The sequence below is a fragment of the Urocampus carinirostris genome, chromosome 13, assembly GCF_059441175.1.
Source record: "Urocampus carinirostris isolate Australia breed hairy pipefish chromosome 13, RoL_Ucar_1.0, whole genome shotgun sequence".
Lineage (NCBI taxonomy): Eukaryota > Metazoa > Chordata > Actinopteri > Syngnathiformes > Syngnathidae > Urocampus > Urocampus carinirostris.
The window spans coordinates 2,728,984-2,752,316 of NC_142361.1; the positions used below are offsets into that span (position 1 = coordinate 2,728,984).

The window sequence follows — 23,333 nt, forward strand, 5'->3', positions numbered from 1 at the left end:
CATGCAATCCAGTTTTTCTGTCACGCTGGGTACACGCATCACAGAACATGTAGCCTCCATTATCATCCTCCTCATAGTGTAACCAGGAATATAATTGAGTCCATTTTGGCAGAAAAGTCCTTTTCTTGCTAGGAGTGTTCTTTTGTTTGTTTTCTTTCATGGAATCGTTCGCTTCAAAACACGTCTTTTCCTTGCCTTCGCGGTCTTCTAAAGAATTTCTCCGCCGTTTTTTCGTGCCGGAATTATTGCCGTTGTTACCACTTTCTGTATTATGTTTCGACTTATTACAGACACTGAAGGAATTACCAATTTTTTGGTGATTTGCACCTAATACCAACTGTTTTTTTAGAGGCATACAGTGGAACCTCGGTTTTCGAACGCCTCTCAGTTCGAACAAATTGGTTCTCGACCAAAAATTTCGAGAAATTCTTGCTTCGCTTTTTGTTCAAAACATCGGCGCTCGAACGCCGGTACGCTAGGGGCGATGCTGAGCGGCGTACGAGTGTAGATTGCCCCCACCCCTCGTGAAGAACTGTTGTCACGGCAACGCGCACTCCTTCTTTGCTTTCGTTTTTCAAAAGCGGTGAAGGGAGCGTTTTAACTCCTAATTATGCCTCGGAAGAAGGTTGGTGCAAGCAGAAAAGTTGCTACAGGTGAAAAAAGAGGAGTAGTACCTACAAATATTGCATTTAAGAAAGAAATAATAGTAAAATATGAAGAAGGTGTGCGAGTTTCCCTTCTTTCAGGAATACAGCATGGCTTCTGCAGACAACCGCCAAGGTAAGAAATCCTACTCATAATTCTTTTCTTTATCCTTAAACCGCTCACCACTTGTTGTGGAGACCCGGGTGCTAAATGACGTGTAAACTACCTGATTTTTTTATTTTTACACGTTCATGTTAGCGTAATCTTTCGTACGGAAGATTACGATAACGCGAACGTACGATTAGCCTGGGTTAGCTTCATGTTTACTTTCATGGTAAGCATTTAGGGTGTTGGAACGGATTCAAACAATTTTACATTACTTTTAATGGGAAAAAAGGACTTCGGTGATCGTACAAATCGGTTTTCGTACAAAGAAATGGAACGGATTATGGTCGAGAACCGAGGTTCCACTGTACTTCCTTTAACTCGACAATCACCACAACAATGACGTCACCTCGAAACGACGAGATCTCGTTTGCCGAGATCGGCGCGAGACCAAAACAACAATGGCGGATCTGCCTGACGAAAAGTTTGGAGTGTGGTAAATCTTTGTTAAAAAAGAAAAATAATCGGGTAATAATGACAATTTGGTGTCAAAAACGATGCGTCCGGGGGACGCACGTTGATTTGACACAATGCGTCCCCAGCAAAAATGATGAGTCTAGGACGCAGGGACACGGGCAAACGAGAACACTGCAGAAACACCTGGGACAGTACAGAAAGTAAATACTTCATTCAAATATGTGGGTAAACATAAGTACATTTATAAGAATTAAATGAATAATGTGTTTTCAAAGTAATAATGTAATGATTAAATCTCATCTCATCTCATTAGCCGTACCGCTTATCCTCAGTAGGGTCGCGGGGGGGCTGGAGCCCATCCCAGCATTCATCGGGCAGTGGGCAGGGGACACCCTGAACTGGTTGCCAGCCAATCGCAGGGCACACAGGGACAGACAACTCATTCGCTCATTCACACCTAGGGAAAATTTGGACCGGCCAATTCACCTGAAATGCATGTCTTTGGAATGTGGGAGGAAACCGGAGTGCCCGGAGGAAACCCACGCAAGCACGGGGAGAACATACAAACTCCGCACTTAAATAATAAAACTAATATAGTTAGAAAACTGAGGTAGTGACAACATACTGCGTGACACATTTTAATGACCTAACAACAATTATTATTATTTTTTTTAGTGTCTGCAGAGGTTACAATAATCAACAACTTTCCATCTCTGACAATTTTTTTTTTTAGTTGATGGGAAAATTTTAAGACCATCTGTCATTTTGACAACTTGAAAATTAAACAATAAACCACAACATTAATATCTCCTCAAGACATGGGAAGAGAGACATAGAACAATGACGGGTGGATTTTTAAATCAGTGAGAGAGAAGCCGGCCCGACCCTACCGGAATGATTGACATTTTAGGCCCAACCTGAAATTCTGGCTGGGCTTTAAGATCTTACCTTTAGCACACACCCATCCATTATGGAGCCTGCAACTAGTGCTCCCCAGATGTCAATGATTTGATGGGAACTATCAAATTATAAAAGACGCATATATGATCCACAAAATCCAGATTAATTTCACTTGATCTTTTTTTTTCATCACATTCAATGTTGCATAAACTTTGGTGACTGTTGTTTTCTGTTTTTGATTGGTCAACCTTAACCACACCTCTCGTTCTGATTGGTTGCTTCAATGGCTCAAAGAGTGACATCACCGCAGACGAGTCCAAACCCTCCTTGCACACTTTGCTTATCCAACCAGTGGAGAGGATCCCTGAATACTTGCAGCTGCTGCAGGTAAAACATTGACACAGATCAACATTAAAATCAATCACTTTTCTTCTTGGCAGAATTTTCTTTTATTTTTTATCAATATTTCCATTATATTTAATAGTAATTGACAAAATTAAGTCATTAAATATGATGAAAACATTAAAATTTAAATTTATTAATGTACTGCAGGGGTCTCCAACCTGATGCGCGTGGTCTGCGGGCACCCTTACAGTTGATGTTCCTGCTCACCTGTTCTGAGAATAGCTCATCAGTGCTGGGTCAATATGATGTTATTTTTTTATTGGTTGACTGAGTCTATTTAACTCTATTTTTAAACATAGTAATAACATAGTCATAACATGGTAATTTCTTATTTTAGAAATTCAAATAAATAAATTTCAGATCATGGGTGTCATGGGCCAGCTAAATTTTGGCCTCCTTTCTAGCTAGTTATCTAGCTTTATTTTAGCTTTATCTTTTGCTATTAAGTTGGCTTTTTATGGTTCTAGCTATCTATGCCTACCATTCACCAATGTTTACTCACAATCAAAGTGCATATAAGCTGACCCCTTATTTAATTGTTTAATTTTATAGTTGTAAACTTAGCTTGAATGTGAGTATATATGGTAGGGAGAATATTTCCATGAGGAGAAAATCAACACGCTCTGTGCTTGAGATAGCGCAGCCATGACTGTATTCAGTTGTACTCGGGACAAGGTAAATATAAACATGCCCACCCTATGGAGCAAAAATAGTATTACAGTAATTCTGTAATAGAAAAATATGACCACAGAAATATTAAAGAAAAAAGAAATACGACAAAAATATGACAACAGTAATATTACAACATTGATACTACACTAATATTAAAAAAATACTAAAGAATTACTAAAACAAGCACTTCTATGGAAATACTACAGAAATAAAAGAAATACACTACTATGAAAATACTAAGTACTTTGACAAAAGTATTACAAAAATAACTGCAGTAATTTTATTATTCATAAATATTACAACAGAAATATTACAACAATACAAAAGTACTACTGCAGAAATGTTACAACAAAAATACTTCAAAAGTAATGTTACAAAATCACTACAGAAATAATACAAAAATTCTACACTTGAAATACTTCAAAAACGCAACTACAGTAATATTACAATATAAAACTACTACTACAGAAATATTACAACCAAAATACAACAGAAATACAAACTACGATGATATTACAAAAATACAAAAGAAATACTACAAGAATACTTCAAAAGTACAACGACACAAATACTTAAATATTTTGATGGAAATACTACGGAATTACTTATCAAATACTTCTAGAGAAATTTTCCAAAAATACTACTACATCAGGGTGTCCCCTGCCCACTGCCTGAGGATGGCTGGGATGGGCTCCAGCACCCCAGCGACCCTACTTAGGATAAGCGGTGCAGATAATTGATGGATGGATAATACTATAATACAAAAATACTGATACAGAAATATTACAACAGAAGTACGACAAAAATAAGACTACAATAATTCTACAGATATCTATATATCTACCCTGGTCATATCCCTCGAGAGGGGTGACCGACAGCAAGACAAACACATACACAAAAACAAAGAAAAGAAAAAAAGGAAACAAGTAGCAAAAAATTCTACAGATTTACTACAAAAATTTTACTTTGGAAATACTACAAAAACATTACAGAAATGCCACAAAAACACTACTATGGAAATACAAGAAAAATACTACTGAAGAAATACTAAACAAATATTACCAAAACAATACTACAGAAATACCACAAAAATACAACAAATATTACAAAAGCACGACAACAGAAATACTACAACAATACTAAAAAAATACATTTACATACATTGGAATTTAGTTTGCTTTATTCTCTGTAAAATAAATAAAAAAAGATTAGAATTTTTTTTAATATATATTTACAATCTCACTTTATATCCTTAATTGCTTAAAAATAATTGTCAATACTTGATTAGATCATTTTTGTTCAAGCCTATTATCTGGATTTAGTTTGAATTTCTAAAAAAAACAAGTCATCACATTATTACTATCTTACTACCAGGTTAATTATTTAGAATAGGGTTAAATAGACCTAGTCAACCAATAAATTTTTTTTTTACTATAAAATCACAATAACCCAGCAGTGGTTAATTTTTTAAAAACAGGTCCGCAGGCACCTTCACTGTACTTGGAGGGCACCCTGGTGGGTGCAAACTCCACTTTGAAGACCCCTGCATGATTAGCATATAATGAGTAGCGGCATAACGCAGCACACACCATGCGGAAACAACAGTACAGTTATAACGTTTTTTAAAAACCCATTACAGCACACATGTCCAAGAAAAGTAATAGTGTTCCAGATCCTTTGTTACGCGTCAGTTCCAACGATGACCAGGACTCAAGCAGTTTGCCCACTTCTGGTCTAGGCCCTGCTGAAGCAAACTGAGACTTCTCACCCAGACTACTACTTGCTTCTGATTTGCATCCAGCGCTTCCACTTCTTCTCCAAACAACATCAGGAACTCCTCCAGCGCAGCCAGGAATTATTGATGCACAACCGTCAGGAAGTCAAGAGGTAAGCGCAAATAAACAAGAACATTCAACAGAACACGATATAACGGGTGTGCATGTGACATAGCAGCCGCTCGTCCATGAAGCAACTCCTGAGGACCATGGAAGGCAGCCTGCAGGGATCTAGTTACCCTCAGAGCAGCACCATTTTGTAAGTACAAGTTCAGGGCACTGGATGTCAGTTGACCATTGAAATCGAAAGTATTCTAAGAATGAAATAAAGCAGATATCCATCCATCTGTTTTCCCCACAAGGAAGCCCATCCTAGTTATCTTAGGGCAGTGGGCAGGGCACACAGAGAAATACAACTCACTGACTCATTCACACCGAGGGACAATTTGAACCAGACAATTAATCTGACATGCATTTCTTTTAATGTGGGAGGAAACCGGAGCACCCGGAGGAAACCCACACAGGCACGGGGAGAACATGCAAACTCCACACAGGGCGGATGCGGGAGCTGCAATTGTACCATGGACCTCTGCCTTGTGGGGCTGCGTGCTAACCACCCATCCGCCGTGCCACCTTATGGGAATATAGTGTAGTATATTGGTGTCTTTTTAGATGTGCTGCAATATTTTTCCCCAGTGTTCAAAAGACGGGATCTGTGAGAAAAGGAGTATGGTGATAATGTTTTCATTTAGGATTTGAGTATATACAGAGATCCCTCTGTTTTTGCAGGTAATGGGGATCAGAACCACCTGCAAAAAGTGAAACGCTGCGAAGTAGAGTTGTACATTTTTTCATCAGAGCAGTCTTCAAGAGAAAGATAGAAAGAGAGAGAGTGGACGGGAGCGAAACACAAACTCTTGTCAGCATGTTTCAGAGAGGAAAGCAGAGCGCATGTCTGCTCACAATACAGTATGAAAAAATGGCAAGGGGGGTGCTGGCCGATCTGTCTTTTTTTTTATTCCCGCAAAGTAGTAAACCTGCGATAAATCAAGCGCAAAGTAGCAAGGGATCTCTTTATATCTTTATATCTGTCTGTTAAAAAGGGGGGAAGACTTTAGATATGTTCATTTCATTTCAGATATGACCACCATCCTCTCAGCCAGTCAGTTACCCAAGATGTGGAAAATGTAAAAAAAAGCCGAATCAGCACTTTTGGTTTTGTTGACCCAGCACTTTTCCCAGAAAGACATTACACTCTGCCAGGTCGAAAAATATTTAATATCAACACCATATTTTACAGGCAGTCAGGTAGGTTAGCCCAGATGTGAAAACAGCCAAAAAAGCTGACTTGGCATTATTTGTTTTGCTGACTGAACAGCTTTTCCAGAAAACTGGTCCGCTTTGTCCAGCAGGTGAAGCAACATAAAAAGAGTGTGTGTAGTTTTTGGTCCCAAAAAACAAAACAAAATTGTGCTTGTTAATGTGCCGTCAGATTGTTGCAAGGGACACCTAATCCAGGGATCAGATTGCTTTTTAGTGGTTCATTTTGGGGGTCTACTTTTTGGATTAAGGCGCCAATACAAATGCTGTGTGACCCCAGGATTTGGGTCTGCGATCATGGAACGTCTAAAGGGAATCACATGATTGGACCACCTCAATTTAGCAACTCAGTCTGGAGGTTTGGACTGACTGGAGTCTGTAGGGCAAAAGTAAAAATGAGACATGTGGATAAAATAGTCAGTACCTCAAAGCCAAACAATTAAGGCTACTGGACTTGTTAAACTGCACCGCTAATGTATATTACATTAGGCGTCTTAGATATTAGATAGGAGACTTGAGCTGACCTGCAGGCATGTACTTATTCAATGGCCCCTGTAAATAATTTCTGTCTCCTCAACGAACAGCTGGCAGTTTTGATAAGAGCAGGATTATGAAGTAAGCGGCAGATCATGCTGCAACTTTGTCGTCCACAAGTTGAGTTTAACGTTTTGCCTGTTAGTTCGTAAACAATATTTGCATTGATGGGTAGTGCAGAACCAGAACAATCTCCTTTTCGTTTTACCTGCTAATTTCCCTTCCGAGGCACATGGCCAAGTAAAACTAAACAGACCACGCTAACATGTGCAGACTGGTTTCTATTTCTAATAAAGCAAGCATTTAGGATACAAGAACTGAGTTGATGTTCAGGCAAACTTTACATGTACAAAGCTGCAAATAAGCTGTAATTATTTATCAAAAAAGTAGCAATTATGTGATGAGAAATTAACTCTGATTGGAAACAATGACTTCCATCACCCCTCATCTGCCCGCCATGCCACCTGCACCAGGCCCACGGTAACCCTAGACAAAGCCACCCCAGCCACAAACACCGACCACGACCCCTCACCAGGCAGAAAATCACCCACCCTGTTGCCCTAGGCCCAACCCTGCCACACATACCCAACCCACCATTTTGCCAACTACTCCCTCTGGCTGCCTGAACCTAGAAATCTGGCCCAGTTGGTAGGGTAACAGCCCCACGGATGGCCCGAGGCCCATCCCACCCCCGACCCCATCAGAGGTTTTATTCGTAGGGGGAAGAGATTAGGACACAGAGCAGGGGCGGATTCACCGGGGAAGAGTGCAGCACCCTGACCTCTCAGGCCTGACCGTTAGAGGTCCAGTGGTCACTCCAGCAAATATTGAAGAAAAACTAAACCTGTTCCTAGTCTCGCCAGCCCCCCGAGTGGCAAAACGTACCCTACACCGTAGGTACACAGTGACCTGTCTTACATAGACATTCGAATGAACGCACAACATTGGCATTTGCAGCCAAACCAAGGACTATGGTGTAATTGGCCAATTGAGTGAAGGACACACCTTTGTGTGCCATAAGGCTGCCTTTAGGTTGCATGTGATACTTTTGTTACAAGCCAATTCAATCCTTCTCTGTGTTGTATACACATGATGACTTTTAAAACAGTAAATAAAGTCAAAATTGAAAACTTTTCTCCATTTTTGTGTGCCAGGGAGCACACTACTGCAGCCAAACACAGCAAACAGCGTCTCCTGGAGCAGATCCAGTCCAGCCACAGATTCCGCGAGCAGGATCGAGTACTGGAGCCAGAAGCAGACTTCTGCAATCCTTGGCCTTCTCAGCTGCAGTATTACGGCCCTGATCTGGACTCGCCCAGGCAAAAGCCCACGGGTAATTCGATTTTTATTTTCGGAAAAGTTTACCAATTCCGGTTTTAAACAAGCACACGATATATATATTTTATATATATATATATATATATATATATATATATATATATACAGTGCATCCGGAAAGTATTCACTGCGCTTCACTTTTTCCACATTTTGTTATGTTACAGCCTCATTCCAAATTGTATTAATTGAATCTCTTATCTCAAAATTCTACACAAAATACTTTATTATGACAATGTGAAAAAGTTTTTTTTTTAATTCTTTTTGAATTTATTAAAAATAGAAAACTAAGAAATCACATTTACATAAGAATTCACAGCTCGGTAGCCTAGATGGTAGGGCGCCCGCTCCGAGACTGGGAGGTAGCTGGTTCAAGCCTCGGCCGAGTCATACCTAAGACTTAAACATTGGTACCCATTGCCTCCCTGCTTGGCGCTCGGCATTAAGGGTTGGAATTGGGGGGTTTGCTCACCTAATGACTCCCAACACAGCAGTTGGGTTTAAAAACCCGGCGCCGATCGAAGGCGACGAGTCACGTCGATAGCTTCGCGTGACAAAATGATTTCCGGTAGATATCATGTTGATGGTTGATACTGGCTGAATAATGATAAAATAAATACAGCCTTTGCTTAATACTTTGTTGATCCACCTTTGGCAGCAAATACAGCCTCAAGTCTTTTTTAATATGATCCCACAAGTTTAGCACACCTATCTTTAGGCAGTTTTGCCCATTCTTCTTTGCAATAAGTCTCAAGCTCAATCAGGTTGGATGGGAGACGTTTGTGCACAGCCATTTTCAGATCTCTCCAGAGATGTTCGATCGGATTCAAGTCTGGACTCTGGCTGGGCCACTCCAGGACATTCACGGAGTGGTTCTGAAGTCAATCTTTTGAGATCTTGGCTGTGTGCTTTGGGTCGTTGTCCTGCTGAAAAATAAACCTTCGCCCCAGCCTGAGGTCAAGAGCGCTCTGGAGCAAGTTTTCATCCAGGATATCTCTATACATTACTGCATTCATTTTTCCTTCTATCCTGACTAGTCTGCCAGTTCCTGCTGCTAGAAAACATCTCCACAGCATGATGCTGCCACCACCATGCTTCGCTGTAGGGATGGTATTGGCCTGGGGATGAGCGGTGCCTGGTTTCCTCCAAACATGACGCCTGGCATTCACACCAAAGAGTTCAATCTTTGTCTCAACAGACCAGAGAATTTTGTTTCTCATGGTCTGAGAGTCATTCAGGTGCTTTTTGGCAAATTCCAGATGGGCTTCCGTGTTCCTTTTAATAAAGAGTGGCTTTCGTCTGGGCACTCTACCATACAGGCCTGATTGGTGGATTGCTGCAGAGATGGTGGTCCTTCTGGAAGGCTCTCCTCTCTCCACAGAGGAACGCTGGAGCTCTGACAGAGTGACCATCGGGTTCTTGGTCACCTCCCTGACTAAGGCCCTTCTTCCCCAATCACTCAGTTTAGAAGGCCGGCCAGCTCTAGGAAGAGTCCTGGTGGTTCCAAATGTCTTCCATTTACGAATAATGGAGGCCACTGTGCTCATTGGGACCTTCAAAGCAGCAGACATTTTTCTGTATCCTTCCCCAGATTTGTGCCTCAAGACAATCCTGTCTTGCAGGTCTACAGACAGTTCTTTAGACTTCATGCTTGGTGTTTGTGCTCTGACATGCACACTCAACTGTGGGACCTTATAGACAGGTGTGTGCCTTTCCAAATTATGTCCAATCAACTAAATTTACTGCAGGTGGACTCCAATTAAGCTGTAGAAAGATCTCAAGGATGATCAGTGGAAAAAAGATGCACCTGAGCTCAATTTTGAGCTTCATGGCAAAGGCTGTAAATACTTATGTAAATGTGATTTCTTAGTTTTCTATTTTTAATAAATTAAAAAAAAAGTAAAAAAAAAAGTTTTCACATCGTCATAATGGAGTATTCTGTGTAGAATTTTGAGATAAGAGATTAAACTAATACAATTTGGAATGAGGCTGTAACATAACAAAATGTGGAAAATGTGAAGCGCTGTGAATACTTTCCGGATGCACTGTATATATATATATATATATATATATATATATATATATATATATATATATATATATATGAATACATGAAAACTTTATCTCGAACAATAAAATAAAAACAGGACAAAAACAATGAGTCAACAACAAAATAATGTCACATAACATGTTCGAAAAGGGGTAGTCAGAAGCAGATGCTTATTTTCCCTACCCCTTTATCTTCCCTATTAAATACATTTTACAAATCATCCTTTCCTCTTGTGTCTAATATAACAAAATCGCATGGATATTCTTAACACAAAGGTCAGATATCAATAATTATAATAATTACAATGATCGCATATTTTATACACTAATCTTCGTAATACCCATCCCTTAACGTCATAATGCGCCTAGTTACCAAATGTCACTGCGGCACCAATGATAATAACATCAATGAAAATAAACATAATATTCATGATAACAGTCATGATATAATAATAGCAACAATAACAACAAGTTAACCATAGTTTTAAATGCAGTATTTCCAATGTCACTCATATCCCCTTTTCTTCATCCATGTATTTCGCCAGTAATGTTTTTTTCTATTTAAATTTGAACACATGAATAGTTGGACATTGTTTAATCTCATCTTGTGAATTTTTCCAAAGTTTGACTCCACACAAAGACACACACATACTTTTCCTGGTTGTTCTCACCTTTGGGATTTTGAATTTACTACAGCCCCTCAAGTTATAATTTCCCTTTTTCCGAGTGAATAATTTTGGCAAAAATTTTTTGTTGACCTTAAATAACAGTTGTGAAGTGGAAAAAAAAATTAAATCATCCAATTTTAATAATTTGGACTGCATGAATCAAATATTAGTATGATCCCGATATTCTACCCTGTGTATGGTTCTTATTGCACGTTTTTGAAGGATGAAAAGGGGCTGTAGTGAACGTTTGTAATTATTGCCCCAGACTTCTGCACAATATGTTAAATATGACAGAACTAGAGAACAATATAATAAATACAATGCATTATAATTTAAAAGGAATTTGGCTTTATTAATTATAGAAATGCTTTTAGATATCTTAGTTTGTATGTGTCTGATGTGTGTTTTCCAACTTAATTTATTGTCTATTATAACCGCTAAAAATTTCTGATACAATGTCTATTGCAGCACCATCCACTTTCACTTCTAAATCTTGATTTGCCTTGCGATTACCAAAGAATATTACTTTGGTTTTATTTAAATTTAAAGATAATTTATTTATATCCATCCATACTTTTAGGTTAATTAGTTCACGATTAATACAGGTTACCAAATCAATAGTTATCATTTGAATAGAAAATGTTAGTGTCGTCTGCAAATATTACTATTTTCAATAGTTTTGAAACATTAAAAATATTGTTAATATATAAAATAAATAACTTTGGGCCCTGGATGGAACCCTGTGGTATTCCACAACATATGTCCAAGTATTCAGATGACAACTCTCCCATTTTTACATATTGCTTCCTCCCTGTCAAATAGTCAAGTCAAGTCAAGTCATTTTTATTTGTATAGCCCAAAAGCCACTCCCCAGATGCCATATCTTTCCGTTTTTTTTTTAATCATTTTTTTATTTTTTTATGATTAATGGTATCAAATGCTTTTTTTAAGTCAATAAATACCCCGACTGCATATCTCTTCTTTTCTATGCTATGGGTGATTTCTTCTACTGCATCAATAATAGCCATTGTTGCTGATCTGTTTGCTTTAAAACCATATTGACGTTCATTAATCAATTTATGTTTATCTACAAATTGTTATAGTCTGTTATTGTAAAGTTTCTCTAATATTTTAGAGAACTGAGGAAGCAGAGATACCGGTCTATAGTTTGTAAAAATGTGCTTGTTTCCATTTTTATATATTGGTATAACTTTTGCTATTTTCATTCGATTTGGAAATTTGCCTGTTAGAAATGATAGATAACATATGTAGGTCAATGGTTTCACAATGCTATTTATAATTTGCTTAACTAGTACCATATCGATGTCAAAACAATCAATAGATACAATTTTGTCTTTGGTGACTTTGGACAGCTCTTTGGTCTTCGCCACATTACAAGTTAAAGTCCTACTGATTGTATGGGGTGGACAGGTGTCTTTATGTAGCTAACGACCTCAAACAGGTGCATCTGATTCAGGACAATACATGGAGTGCAAGTGGACTTTTAATAGGCGGACTAGCAAGTCTTTCAGGGTCAGAATTCTAGATGACACACAGGTGTTCAAATACGCAGGATTTTTTTAGTTTATCCCTCTCACAGTGGACATATCACATTTGGCTCTTTTCATGGGTACGTATGAGGAGATAAGTTGACATCAGCATACTTAGCTGTGGCGTTTCAAAGTTGAAGGACTAGACCCTGATTTGGATACCTGTAAGGCCGAGGCAACACTGTGAAAACTGAGGCACCTTTTCAACAACAGTTTACAGTTAGGGTGTTTTGGTAGTAGGTTGATAAGAAGTCCTTTAAATTGAAGTTAATTAGGCGAATTCCATTACGTATGTTCACTGTTGAGATACTTTCTGATGAAAAAACCCAGATAAAACTGTAATCAGGTGAAACCGCCAGCAAACTACACAGAGCAATTTGATGGGTGAGCGGTAGAATTGGACAGATCTCTGCACACAGCGCAAGAAACTCCCTTCTCTCTGCCAGTTTTCAATTTCATCTAAACTTGAAATGTTATTTAACCCTATACACCAACAGTGGGGCAAATACATATTTTGTAAATCACAAGTTGTGCGGGTTCTCTAACTTGAAGAGGTTAGAGAGGCCTGTAATTGTCAACCATGAGAGACAGAAAGTGGAAAAAAACAGAAAATTGCATTGTCCGATCTTTCACAATTCATTCATTTATATCAAAGGCCTCTGTAATATTTTCAAGTGGGAGAACTTGCACAATTAGTGGTTAAGAAAATACTTCTTCACCCCACTGTCCATTACACATATGTTCTACTTACTATGCAATTTGTCATGAAGGTGAGTGCACTCCTCACATGTCTGCAGAGATTTTGTCATGTTGAAATCAACAGGACTGAGGAAGCATGGCTTGACACAATGAAAGTTAGTCTGTGTAAAGCTTATATAGCAGTGTCAATTCATTTCATTTTCAAAAACTCCAAATATAGCGATTATTAGTTAAACCCATGGTTACAAAAGTGAGTGCACCCTTTACTAGAAGTACCTGAAGTTCCATATTTTGTGTGGCCACCATGATTTTAATCCTCCTGGCAATGGATTTTACCAGTGGCTCACAAAATGCTCTTCTCTGCTCCAGTATTTCACAGTACATGCTTGAGTTTGTGTTTCCCTTAATAAAATGCAACTCCCCAATTCCAGTTGCACTCATGCAGACCCAAACCATGACATTCCCAACACCATGCTCGACTTGAGGCACGACACAAACATGTTTGTACTCCTCGCCTGGTCGACGCCACGCACGCTTTACATCATCTGCGCCAAATCAATTCATCTCTGTCTCATCCGACCACAGGATATCTTTCCAGTAAGCCATGGATTTTGTTGACAGACTCCGTGACATACTGTATACTATTTTGTTATTTAATATTATTTATTTTTTACTTGGGGTAAGGGAGGGTTCGGAACGCTTTAGCTAGGTATTACCATAGGCGCCTGGGTCGGATGGTTGGACTGCTGAATGCTTGAAAAAATGTGGCACGGCTATGATTGACTGGTTAGTACGCTTGTTGAATGTATGCTTTTAAGTGGTGTGGTTCCTGTTGATTGGTGTAGTGCATGTGTGGTGCCATTGTATAAGGGTAAAGGTGATAAGTATGAATGTAGCAATTTGAGAGGTATGAGTTTGTTGTCCGTGACTGGTGCGAGACAAGGGTGTGTGTGATGTCGCCATGGCTGTTTAATGTGTGGTGAGAGAGGTGAATGCAAGAGAATTATGTAGAGGTGTATTGATGATGGATAACAGTGGAACGGTGTGGCAGGTAAGTCAATTGTTGTTTGCAGATGACACGGCGCTTGTGGCTTATTCTGAGGAAATATTGAGAAGGTTGATAATGGAGTTTGGAAGAGTGTGTGATAGGTGATAGGCGTAAGTTATGTGTGAATGTTGGGAAGAGTAAGGCGATGAAGTGTTCACATGATGGAGTGGGCATGGCGTTAGAAATAAGGTAGCATGGACAGGTGCTGGAAGAAGTTGAAAGCTTTAGGTACTTGTGTTGTAAAATGTGGTTGCAGTTGGTGGAATGGAATGCAAGGTATTGCACAGAGTGAATCGAGGAAGCAAGGTTTTGGGTGCTCTGAGGAGAGTGATGAACAACAAGAGTATGATTATGGATGTTAAGAGGGGACTGTATGAGAGTGTGATCGTGCCGACTGTGTTGTATGGTGCAGAGACTGAATGCAAATTTGAAAAGGAAATTAAATGTCTATGAGATTCAGATTCAGATTCAGATTCAGATCTACTTTATTGTCATTCTAGTACACGTGTATACAGAACGAAATGTCGATGGATCTGACTCCCACAGTTTCCCTCAGTGTCCTTCAGTGTACAGATATAAATAAAGCTGTATTGTGTTATTTACCATAGTGCCGATAGTGCAAGAAGAGACGCTAACCAGATGTGCAGGTGTTTGAGGAGTATGTTAGGAGTGACACGTTTGAATAGATTTGAAAATGGAATTGGGAGAGACAGAACTGGAGTAGTAGTGGAAGCAAGCGTGTGGATAAGAGAGTACTTGCTTGGTTTGGACACATGGAAGAGAATGGATGAGGAGCGAATGTTGAAGAGGATCTACAGAGCAGAAGTAAATGGAAGGAGACCAAGAGGAAGGCCGCGATTGACGTGGATGGATAGTGTGATGAGTGCACTGCAGGAAAGAGGTCTACATATAATGGAAGCTAGAGCTCTTGTTGGTGATAGGAAGGAGTGGAGAGGTGTTGTGAAAGAATAGTGGGATGTTGGACGCGTTCTCAGGGATGGGCAGGGCACACGTATGATGCGGCAGGGGTAAACCAGTGAAAGCTGTCAGGCCCTGCGGTTGAACAGAAGAGTGTGTTGTGTCACCCTGACCCGAGTGACATGGCCGCTTCCTCGTGTCCCGTTTCATCTGGAGGGACGAAAGAATGACCAACTTGGGTGCCGAGGTGCTTAACTTGTTTGGGCATTTGGGATGGCCATGGTCCAAAAATCTTGTGTGTGTGTTTTTGCTACTTTTTCCTTTTTTTAAAATTTTCTTTATTTTTGTATGTGTTTGTCTTGCTGTCGGTCACCCCCCTCAAGTGATATGACCAGGGTAGGTAGGTAGGTAGGTAGGTAGGTAGGTAGGTAGGTAGTGGACATGCACCTAGGATATAAATTTCAGACCCCTCCTTGATTTCTAAGTAGGAGAAATAGCAAAATACCAGGGTGTCCAAATACTTCACTGTATATACAGTATACATGGGTATGGATATGTATACATGTATATATTACATATATTATGTATATGTGTATGTCAGTCTGTCTACCCAAGAAAACTAAACTCAGTCTTACCCTTTGGGTTTTCCATTTCTCATGTGCCATTCACCCTGCCAAACAGGGAAATGCTTCTCAATGCGAGTGATGCTTTAATGGCCCACAGCCTTCCTAGTTTCTTATATTTCTGTGATGAAAATGATATTACATGTAGCTGTCAAATGAAAGCAAACAAATACATTTTACCTAACTAATCTCTTGATTCTCAGGTCTGGGCAGCATTCCTGAGACTGTAGCATCCAAGCGTCTCAGTCCCCATCACCCGCCTTCCTCGGAATTTCGGCTAGGCCAACCGGGATCGGCTTTGGCGGACGCCATGGTGGAGTTCCTCCTTCCACCGGACCCCCCAGAGATGGAGCATTCCTACGAAGAAGAAAGGAGTTCTCACCGTGATGCGTCCGCCTCCTCTGCGTCATCAGACTCATCCATCGACATTGCCTTCGTCAAGTGCCCCAAAGCTCCATCAACTCCGTCCCGCCGCGTTCCTAAAAGCCAGGACAGCTTTGGGTATAACAAATTTTCCAACCGAGGGTGTGTCTCCCCGGACGGGGCGATGATGCGCCACTCTCATCAGCACCACTTTCAGCCCAGCCAACGCAAAAAAAGCAAGGTAAGGTCACCCGCTCTTAAAGGTCTCCCCAAATTCCTAAACATGCAAAATGTGAGGTAATAGTACATAGTTTTTGCATACATTATATATAATATATATATATATATATATATCAGTATATTCCAATTATATTCCGAGATATTGCATTTTGAAGACACGGCATATCTTGTCATTGTCATCTGAGCTGTGATGTCATCAGAGGAAAACCAGCTCCCAGTTGCCATATTGTTTTATCTGTTAATCCGTCGAGGAGGTTACGAGTGTTTTCAGAGAGTATTTGGTAGTTTTTGTAAAGAATGCCTAGGCGTTGTGTTGCAGGTGGAGACAGTAATTGGACAACAAAGGATGGCAAATGGGCTAAGTGGCAAAAACTACACAGAGAGTCGCCATCTGGGGGCTAACAGGGACTGAGCAACGAAAGTGAGGCCACATCTTTCACAGAAAAACTCAAATATGGCTGACCGACACGCAGCCAGGCTGACCGAGAACCAACAACAAAATTCCTATGGCGAAAAACGTGAAGCCGACCAAACCATGAGCATGGTAAAACTAGCTCTGACGCCAGGCTAGCAATAAAAAAATATGTGGTGAGCTTCCAGGCTAACTAGAAACCAATACCAAAAAACAGCTATGACAACAAACTGACCGGGAATAAACCAAGGGACACAACAAAACCGGCGCTAACACCACACTACCCAAACAAAAACACGCGGTGAGCAACCCGGCTAACCAGGGACCAACAACAAAAGCGGCAACAGCTACAGCGATAAATGAGAAACTGACCGGGAATAAACCAAAGGACACGGCAAAACCAGAGGTAACACCAAGCTAGCCACTCAAAAACCACGCGGTGAGCAACCCTGCTAACCAGGAACCAATAACAAAAAGCGACAATAGCTATGGTGATAGAGGCAAAGCCAACCAGGGATAAAAGGGACACGGCAAACACCAAGCTAGCAGACATGATAAAAAACACACGGAAGGCAGTCAAACAAACACCAACCGGGAGCAAACAAAACAAAAAAGCCCTCAGCAGTCCAGAGGCTAATGGGGAGCTAGCTGGGCAAACTTTTTCCAGCAGCGACGCACGCGGGTAAAACACAAATAATAAACCACAAACTCACACAATTTTGAAAGTGTTGTGCTCCTTCAATTATATCACAGCTCCACAGCTCGTTGCTGTCATGGACAATTTCACAAATGATCTATTTTCCTATTGATATTCATTGACAAAACAAAAAAAAATATTCTTACCCAATGCAAAATCTATTGCAGCCTGGCCATCCTAGAAGAGGGATTGCCACTTCTAAAGGTTTCTTATTTTTCCTCAAATTGAGGTCGAGTTTTTCCTCACTCGCATGTTACTTTAAAGTTAAATTTCCTGAATCCTTCAGTGTGGAATATCTTGCAACATATTTGCATATTAGTGGGGAGGAAACATTACAGGTCATGTGCCATACTAAAAAAATGTTTGGGAATACCTAGGAGGACTTTTTTTTACTTGTGACCGCCACTTCTGACTTGTGTTATAATTTCAGCCTGCGTCGGCCACATTTATGATGCTCGTGCAAGTTTGAGTATGTTTACAGACTCGAGACCATTGGTAAAGCAATGCGAGAGCACAACAATGACACCTTTGGAGAGATTTTTAGCATAATAAATCCGACGCGAGACCAGAATGCTCAACCAAATGTGCATTGATCTGTTAAATTAGCAAAGAGCTACGTGACAAAATTTGGGATAAATGTGGATACATTCAGGCATTTTGCAGGATTGATACGGGATTGACACAGCTAGTTGGAACTAATCATGTGCATTTAATGGCATGATTAGTTCCAACTAAGCTACTTTTTTATTACATTTTAAACACTGCAGCTTTTAAATACGGTGCGGCTTATTCCTTCTTTTTGTTCTGGCACCGAGGCAAATAGCAAGCTGCTCTTTTCAACAGGCATGCACTCTAAGTACAGAACAAGTACTGGAAACATTTTTGATGTCCTTTGAAAGAAATTAGTCCAAGTTTTTGCAAACATTATTCAAATAATACATAACAGAAGAAAACAGGAGGTTTGACAGTACTTTATCGAATATTAACAACCTACTGATAATATTTTAACTTTTTCACCCACAAATCAAGTCCTCAATTTATACATCCGAATTGAACACCAGTGTAAGCTATCCACTATATCAAAAACGCTTCACTTCTCTTCTTGCATCATCAGCGTTAATGTCTAGTCGCTGAAGTTTCCTTAAATTTTTCTTGGAACAATAAGAAGTGAATCGAATGTGGTCCATTACCACAGCATCCGCAGGACAAAGACTAGGAACCTTCCTATGGTGTCCTGCGAAGGGCTCTCTCCCGGGGGAGCCTTACGAATCCAACTCAATCCACTCAGACTCGCTCTTTCTTTCTTTCTTGGTCCTCTCTCCTTCATTGTCTCTCCCTTTTCTCTCTTCCCCCTTTAAACTCTTGTCTCTCATTTTCTCTATTCCTCTCTTTCCTACTCCCTCCCCACCTCTCTCACTCTCTTTTCCCCCTTTTTGCGTTTTACTCTGTCTGTCTTTCTCTCTTTCTATCTGTCCTTCTTTTCCTCTCTCTTCTACTCTCCTCTCTCTGTTCTTCTTAGGGCGGGCAACTTCGAGAGCAACCCTGGCCCCCAGTCCAAATGCCAGTGGTGGTTTCGAACCATTCGCTGCGACCATACCCCGATCACCTGTACTACCTGCCCACAGGGCTTCCATAAATCATGCACTGGCCTGTCCGAACGTACTAAGGACTTCAGAGGCTTCGTATGCTTGGTTTGCTTGGGTCACACCCCGTCTGGCCTGGCGGCACAGGACAGTCGCAGCCCCCTCTCCTTTGGAGAACTACGGAGCCTCCCACGAGCGAGTCTAGCGCTACTAAGGATTACCTTAGGCGCCTTGAGTGACTCAACAACAACAACCACAGCATCCACCAATGACAACAACACCAAATGACAAGTCTCTGTTACAATCCGGCACGATTCTCCGCAGCGACTTTATGAACACAGTTGGGCATTGTCAACACATACTTAATGGATGAAATGTTTAACTTTTTAAGGAAACCTAAAACGAAGAACCCTGCCTTTAAACTTGTAAGAAATTTAAAGGCTCAATTGGGCGTCTGTTGTCCTTGTAGTCGCTGAACGGCCTGCAAATGGAAAGCCCTGTGAGGGAAGTCAGTCATGCCAAGCTGGAGCGGCAAGGAAGCAGGGGGCCTTCCCGCAAGAGCCACACCTCTCATGGTATCAAAAAAGATGGAGACAAGCCCACTGATGACCCTCACGGACTGCTCAGCATGGTGAGTGATCAGTTTACAGTTTAGTAGACACTCAAAATAAGGAGAGATGACATCAATGGATTGTATAATAGAATAGGATGCTTTTATTATTACACTGTGTGTCATTTAATTCAAAGCTGCCCCATATAGGGCACATATACACATAGAATTTAAAGTAACATAAAATTTGAAATAATATAGAATTTAAAATAATTTAAAAGTAGTGCAATTACTAATATGCTAATACACGCACACACACCTATACCTATATGTGTGTGTGTGTGTGTATATATATATATATATATATATATATATAAGTAATCCACCTATAGGGCAGCACGGCGGCGCAGTGGATAGTGCATGTGCGGCACAGTTCATGTCTTGGGAACCTCCTGCGTGGGTTCAAATCCAGCTCCAGACTTCCTGTGCGGAGTTTGTATGTTCTCCCCGTGCTTGCGTGGGTTTCCTCCCACATTCCAAAAACATGCATTTCAGGTGAATTGGCCGGTCCAAATTGTCCCTAGGTGTGAATGAGCGAGTGAGTTGTCTGTCCCCATGTGCCCTGCGATTGGCTGGCAACCAGTTCAGGGTGTCCCCTGCCCACTGCCCGATGATTGCTGGGATGGGCTCCAGCACCCCCGCGACCCTACTGAGGATAAGCGGTGTAGCTAATGAGATGATATATATATATATATATATATATATATACAAATACATTTACACAACCTAAGACAGAACATAGTATAAAATCCCAGTAGGCAGCAACTGAGATGGCAATGATCAATGATATGTATTTGTTATTTACAGATTATTAGTTAATTGCAGTGCAGTTACGGATTACCGGATATAATAAAAAGACAACCCAGTGCAAAGTATGCCAGTTCAGCGGAGATTTTGGTTTAGTATTGTGACAGCTTTAGGGAAGAAGCTGTCTCTGAGTCTATTTGTTCTGTCTCAAATGGATCTGTATCGCCTACCAGAATGTAGCAGGTTGAACAGACTGAAGCTAGGATGAGTAATATCCTTTTTCATGCCTTTTGCTCTGTTCAGACATCTGGAATTGTAAAAGTGAGTCAAGGAAGGCAGTGGGTTGCCGATGGTCTTCTGTGCAGTGCTAGTCACTATCTGCAGCCTCTTCCTGTCAGCTACTGCGCAGCTTGAGTGCCACACTGACAGTGTGATTTTGAATTTCCAAAGAGAACAGGGGGACGCCTAAACCTTATATATGATTCTAAAAGCCCTCCCCTGAACCCTTTCTTTTTCATTAAATCTCATAGGTTACAAAAGCAGATTTGCCCTGGAGGGTGTGGAAATCAAAGGACAGCCAAATGATTGGCAAATGGTGATAATGATGTAACAGGTTTTTAATAGTCTAAACAATAAACAACAGTATGAAATCATTCAAAATTTTGAAGTGCCAACCTACGCAATCTTTTCAGCCATTAAGAACAGAATAAACCCATATGGGACTACATGTTATTTTGTTGTTTAGGGGAAACTTTGAGATGGATTTTCTTTTTCGTGTCAGGACCTGCAATTATGGGGAGGAGAGGAAAATCAGAACCAGCTTTTCAGTGAGAGAAGCCGCAAGCAGGACAAGGGAGGCTTTAGGAGTTCCTTCAAGAAACTCTTCAAAAAGAAGTAAAATGATCAGCGTCATAATTTTTTCATCGGTTAAAAAAAAGGACCTTTGATTTTAAAAGAGTTGTTTCAACAGGGGCGTCGAGGACAAGAAGACAGCAGACAAAGGCCAAGAAAATCATCCTGGGGATGTCCGAGGAACTGCAGTTTGAATATCCTACCTACAAGTCACGCATCAAGTGCCTATTACAACAATTTAAATGAGTTGATTATCTTTAAACCGGGTTTATGGATCAGTTATTTCCTTATTACTACCGAATTTGTTCCCCCATTTCCCTTTGCTAGGACTGTCCGTGCTAGTGTCAACAATTTGCTCATTCTTTCGTTTGATTACATTTTCCTTGTCATGTAAATAAATGAGTATTGCTCCCTTCATGGTAAATGCTGGACACATAATAAAGCGATGTCGAATAAATTTGGGTGGATAACTGTTAGTCCTATCTGCTGGCCAATCGAATAGAATAGAATAGAATAGAATATACCTTTATTGTCATTGTTACAACATGGGATATATTGTGACAACGAAATTGGATGTGGCACCACATTTTATAGTGAGGATAAGGAAACAAAGACATAAAGGGACAAAGAAGATGTTTGTACTGTCTTTGTTGTATAGGCTTTGGTCTCCTCCGGAGGGGGGGTGCAGAGGGGGTGAGGGACAATAGCCACCCATTTAGGTTTTGAATGAAACAAATACAATTTGAAGCAATTTTCTCTACACAGTGGTCACAGTGACGCTGATTGCTACACATGCTTAGTTAAACTTCCTCGTCTTAGATTTTAGAAGACTTTCATTTTCCTTTTTATCCCCGTCTCCCTCCGCTTGTCGTGTGATCCCTGTTAAATATTCTTGACGGGGTCACTGGAGGGTTGCAACATTACCAGTCTACTTATTCTCTCCTCTATGTATGGGCAGAGCTTGGATGCTTTACCAACGAGTGCACACCGCTGCCCCCTATTGTCGTGGAGGTTTAGTTGCACTTTTCCAGGACAGTACAAAAAAGTTCCCAATGTTAAAGGACTCCACCCACTATTTGAGAACCACTGGTTGAAATGCACCTGCTCTGTGATGGGCTCAGAGGTGTGTGAAAGGAGACAGTGTCGCACAGACAGACCCATGAAGACAAAAGAACACACCAGACAGGTCCAGGATAAAGTTGTGGAAAGGTTCAAAGCAGGAATGGTATGCAATATTTTTGCAATATTTACACATGTCCCCAAGCACGTGGTGGAGAGAGCATAAAACTACTGCAAATCTACCAAGACCTGGCCGTCGCTCTGAACCTTCGGACCAGTCAAGGAGAAAACTACAAAGAAGCAAACCAAAAGGCAATGACCACATTGGATGACCTGCAGGCATACACAACTGAGGTGGGATCTGTGCATATGACAACTATTATTTGTACTCTGCATAAATGGGCCATTCATGGAGGAGTGGCAAGAAGAAAGCCTTTTCTGAAAGAATACTGCAAAAAGGACCACGTAGGAGACAAAAATTACATGTGGAATAAGGTGTTCTGGTCAGATGAATGGAACTTTTTAGGCTGAATGTAAAGCGTAACATTGGGCGTAATATAATCAGATATAATTTGTAAGAGTAACACTGCACATCATCCTGAACAAAACCCATCCCCACTGTCAAAAATAGTGATAGACGCATCATGCTTTAGGTTTGCTTTTCTTCAGCAGTGACTAGAAAGATCGTTAGATTTGGTGGCAAGATGATGGAGCCAAATACAGGGTGGAGAATCTGCAAGGGACCTGAGAATGTTTACATTTCAACAGGACTACGACCCGAAAATTAGAGACAAATCTACAATTTTATGATTTAAAACCAACTACAGAAAGGTGTCAGAATGGCCAAGACAAAGTCCAGACCTCAATCCTATAGAGTATTTGTGGAAAAATTCATATAATTCTGTGCACAAACGATCACCATCAAACCTTCAGGAACCTGAGCTGATTTATAAGAAAGAATGGGCAAATATTTTTGTTTCAAGATATGCAAAACTCTTAGACCCATCCCAGCAAAAGTATTAGCTCAATGGGGGAAAATATTTTTGC

At 40.5% G+C, this 23,333-nt stretch overlaps 1 protein-coding gene across 6 annotated transcripts in view; it reads left to right on the top strand.

Annotated features, from left to right (window-relative positions):
- arhgef33 (Rho guanine nucleotide exchange factor 33) overlaps positions 1-21,678 on the top strand; it is a 62,736-nt gene extending 41,058 nt beyond the window's left edge. For 3 of the 6 annotated variants that reach the window (XM_088351360.1, XM_088351362.1, XM_088351363.1), the window contains exons 10-17: positions 2,422-2,514; positions 4,943-5,091; positions 5,155-5,238; positions 7,988-8,166; positions 15,927-16,327; positions 19,488-19,649; positions 21,157-21,269; positions 21,346-21,678. In XM_088351360.1, the coding sequence (XP_088207486.1) occupies positions 2,422-2,514; positions 4,943-5,091; positions 5,155-5,238; positions 7,988-8,166; positions 15,927-16,327; positions 19,488-19,649; positions 21,157-21,269; positions 21,346-21,421 (1,257 nt within the window). In that variant the 3' untranslated portion in view covers positions 21,422-21,678. The remainder of the gene's footprint in view (positions 1-2,421; positions 2,515-4,942; positions 5,092-5,154; positions 5,239-7,987; positions 8,167-15,926; positions 16,328-19,487; positions 19,650-21,156; positions 21,270-21,345) is intronic. The other 3 variants (XM_088351361.1, XM_088351364.1, XM_088351365.1) reach the window with 2 other exon arrangements.
- Positions 21,679-23,333: the final 1,655 nt, after the last annotated feature.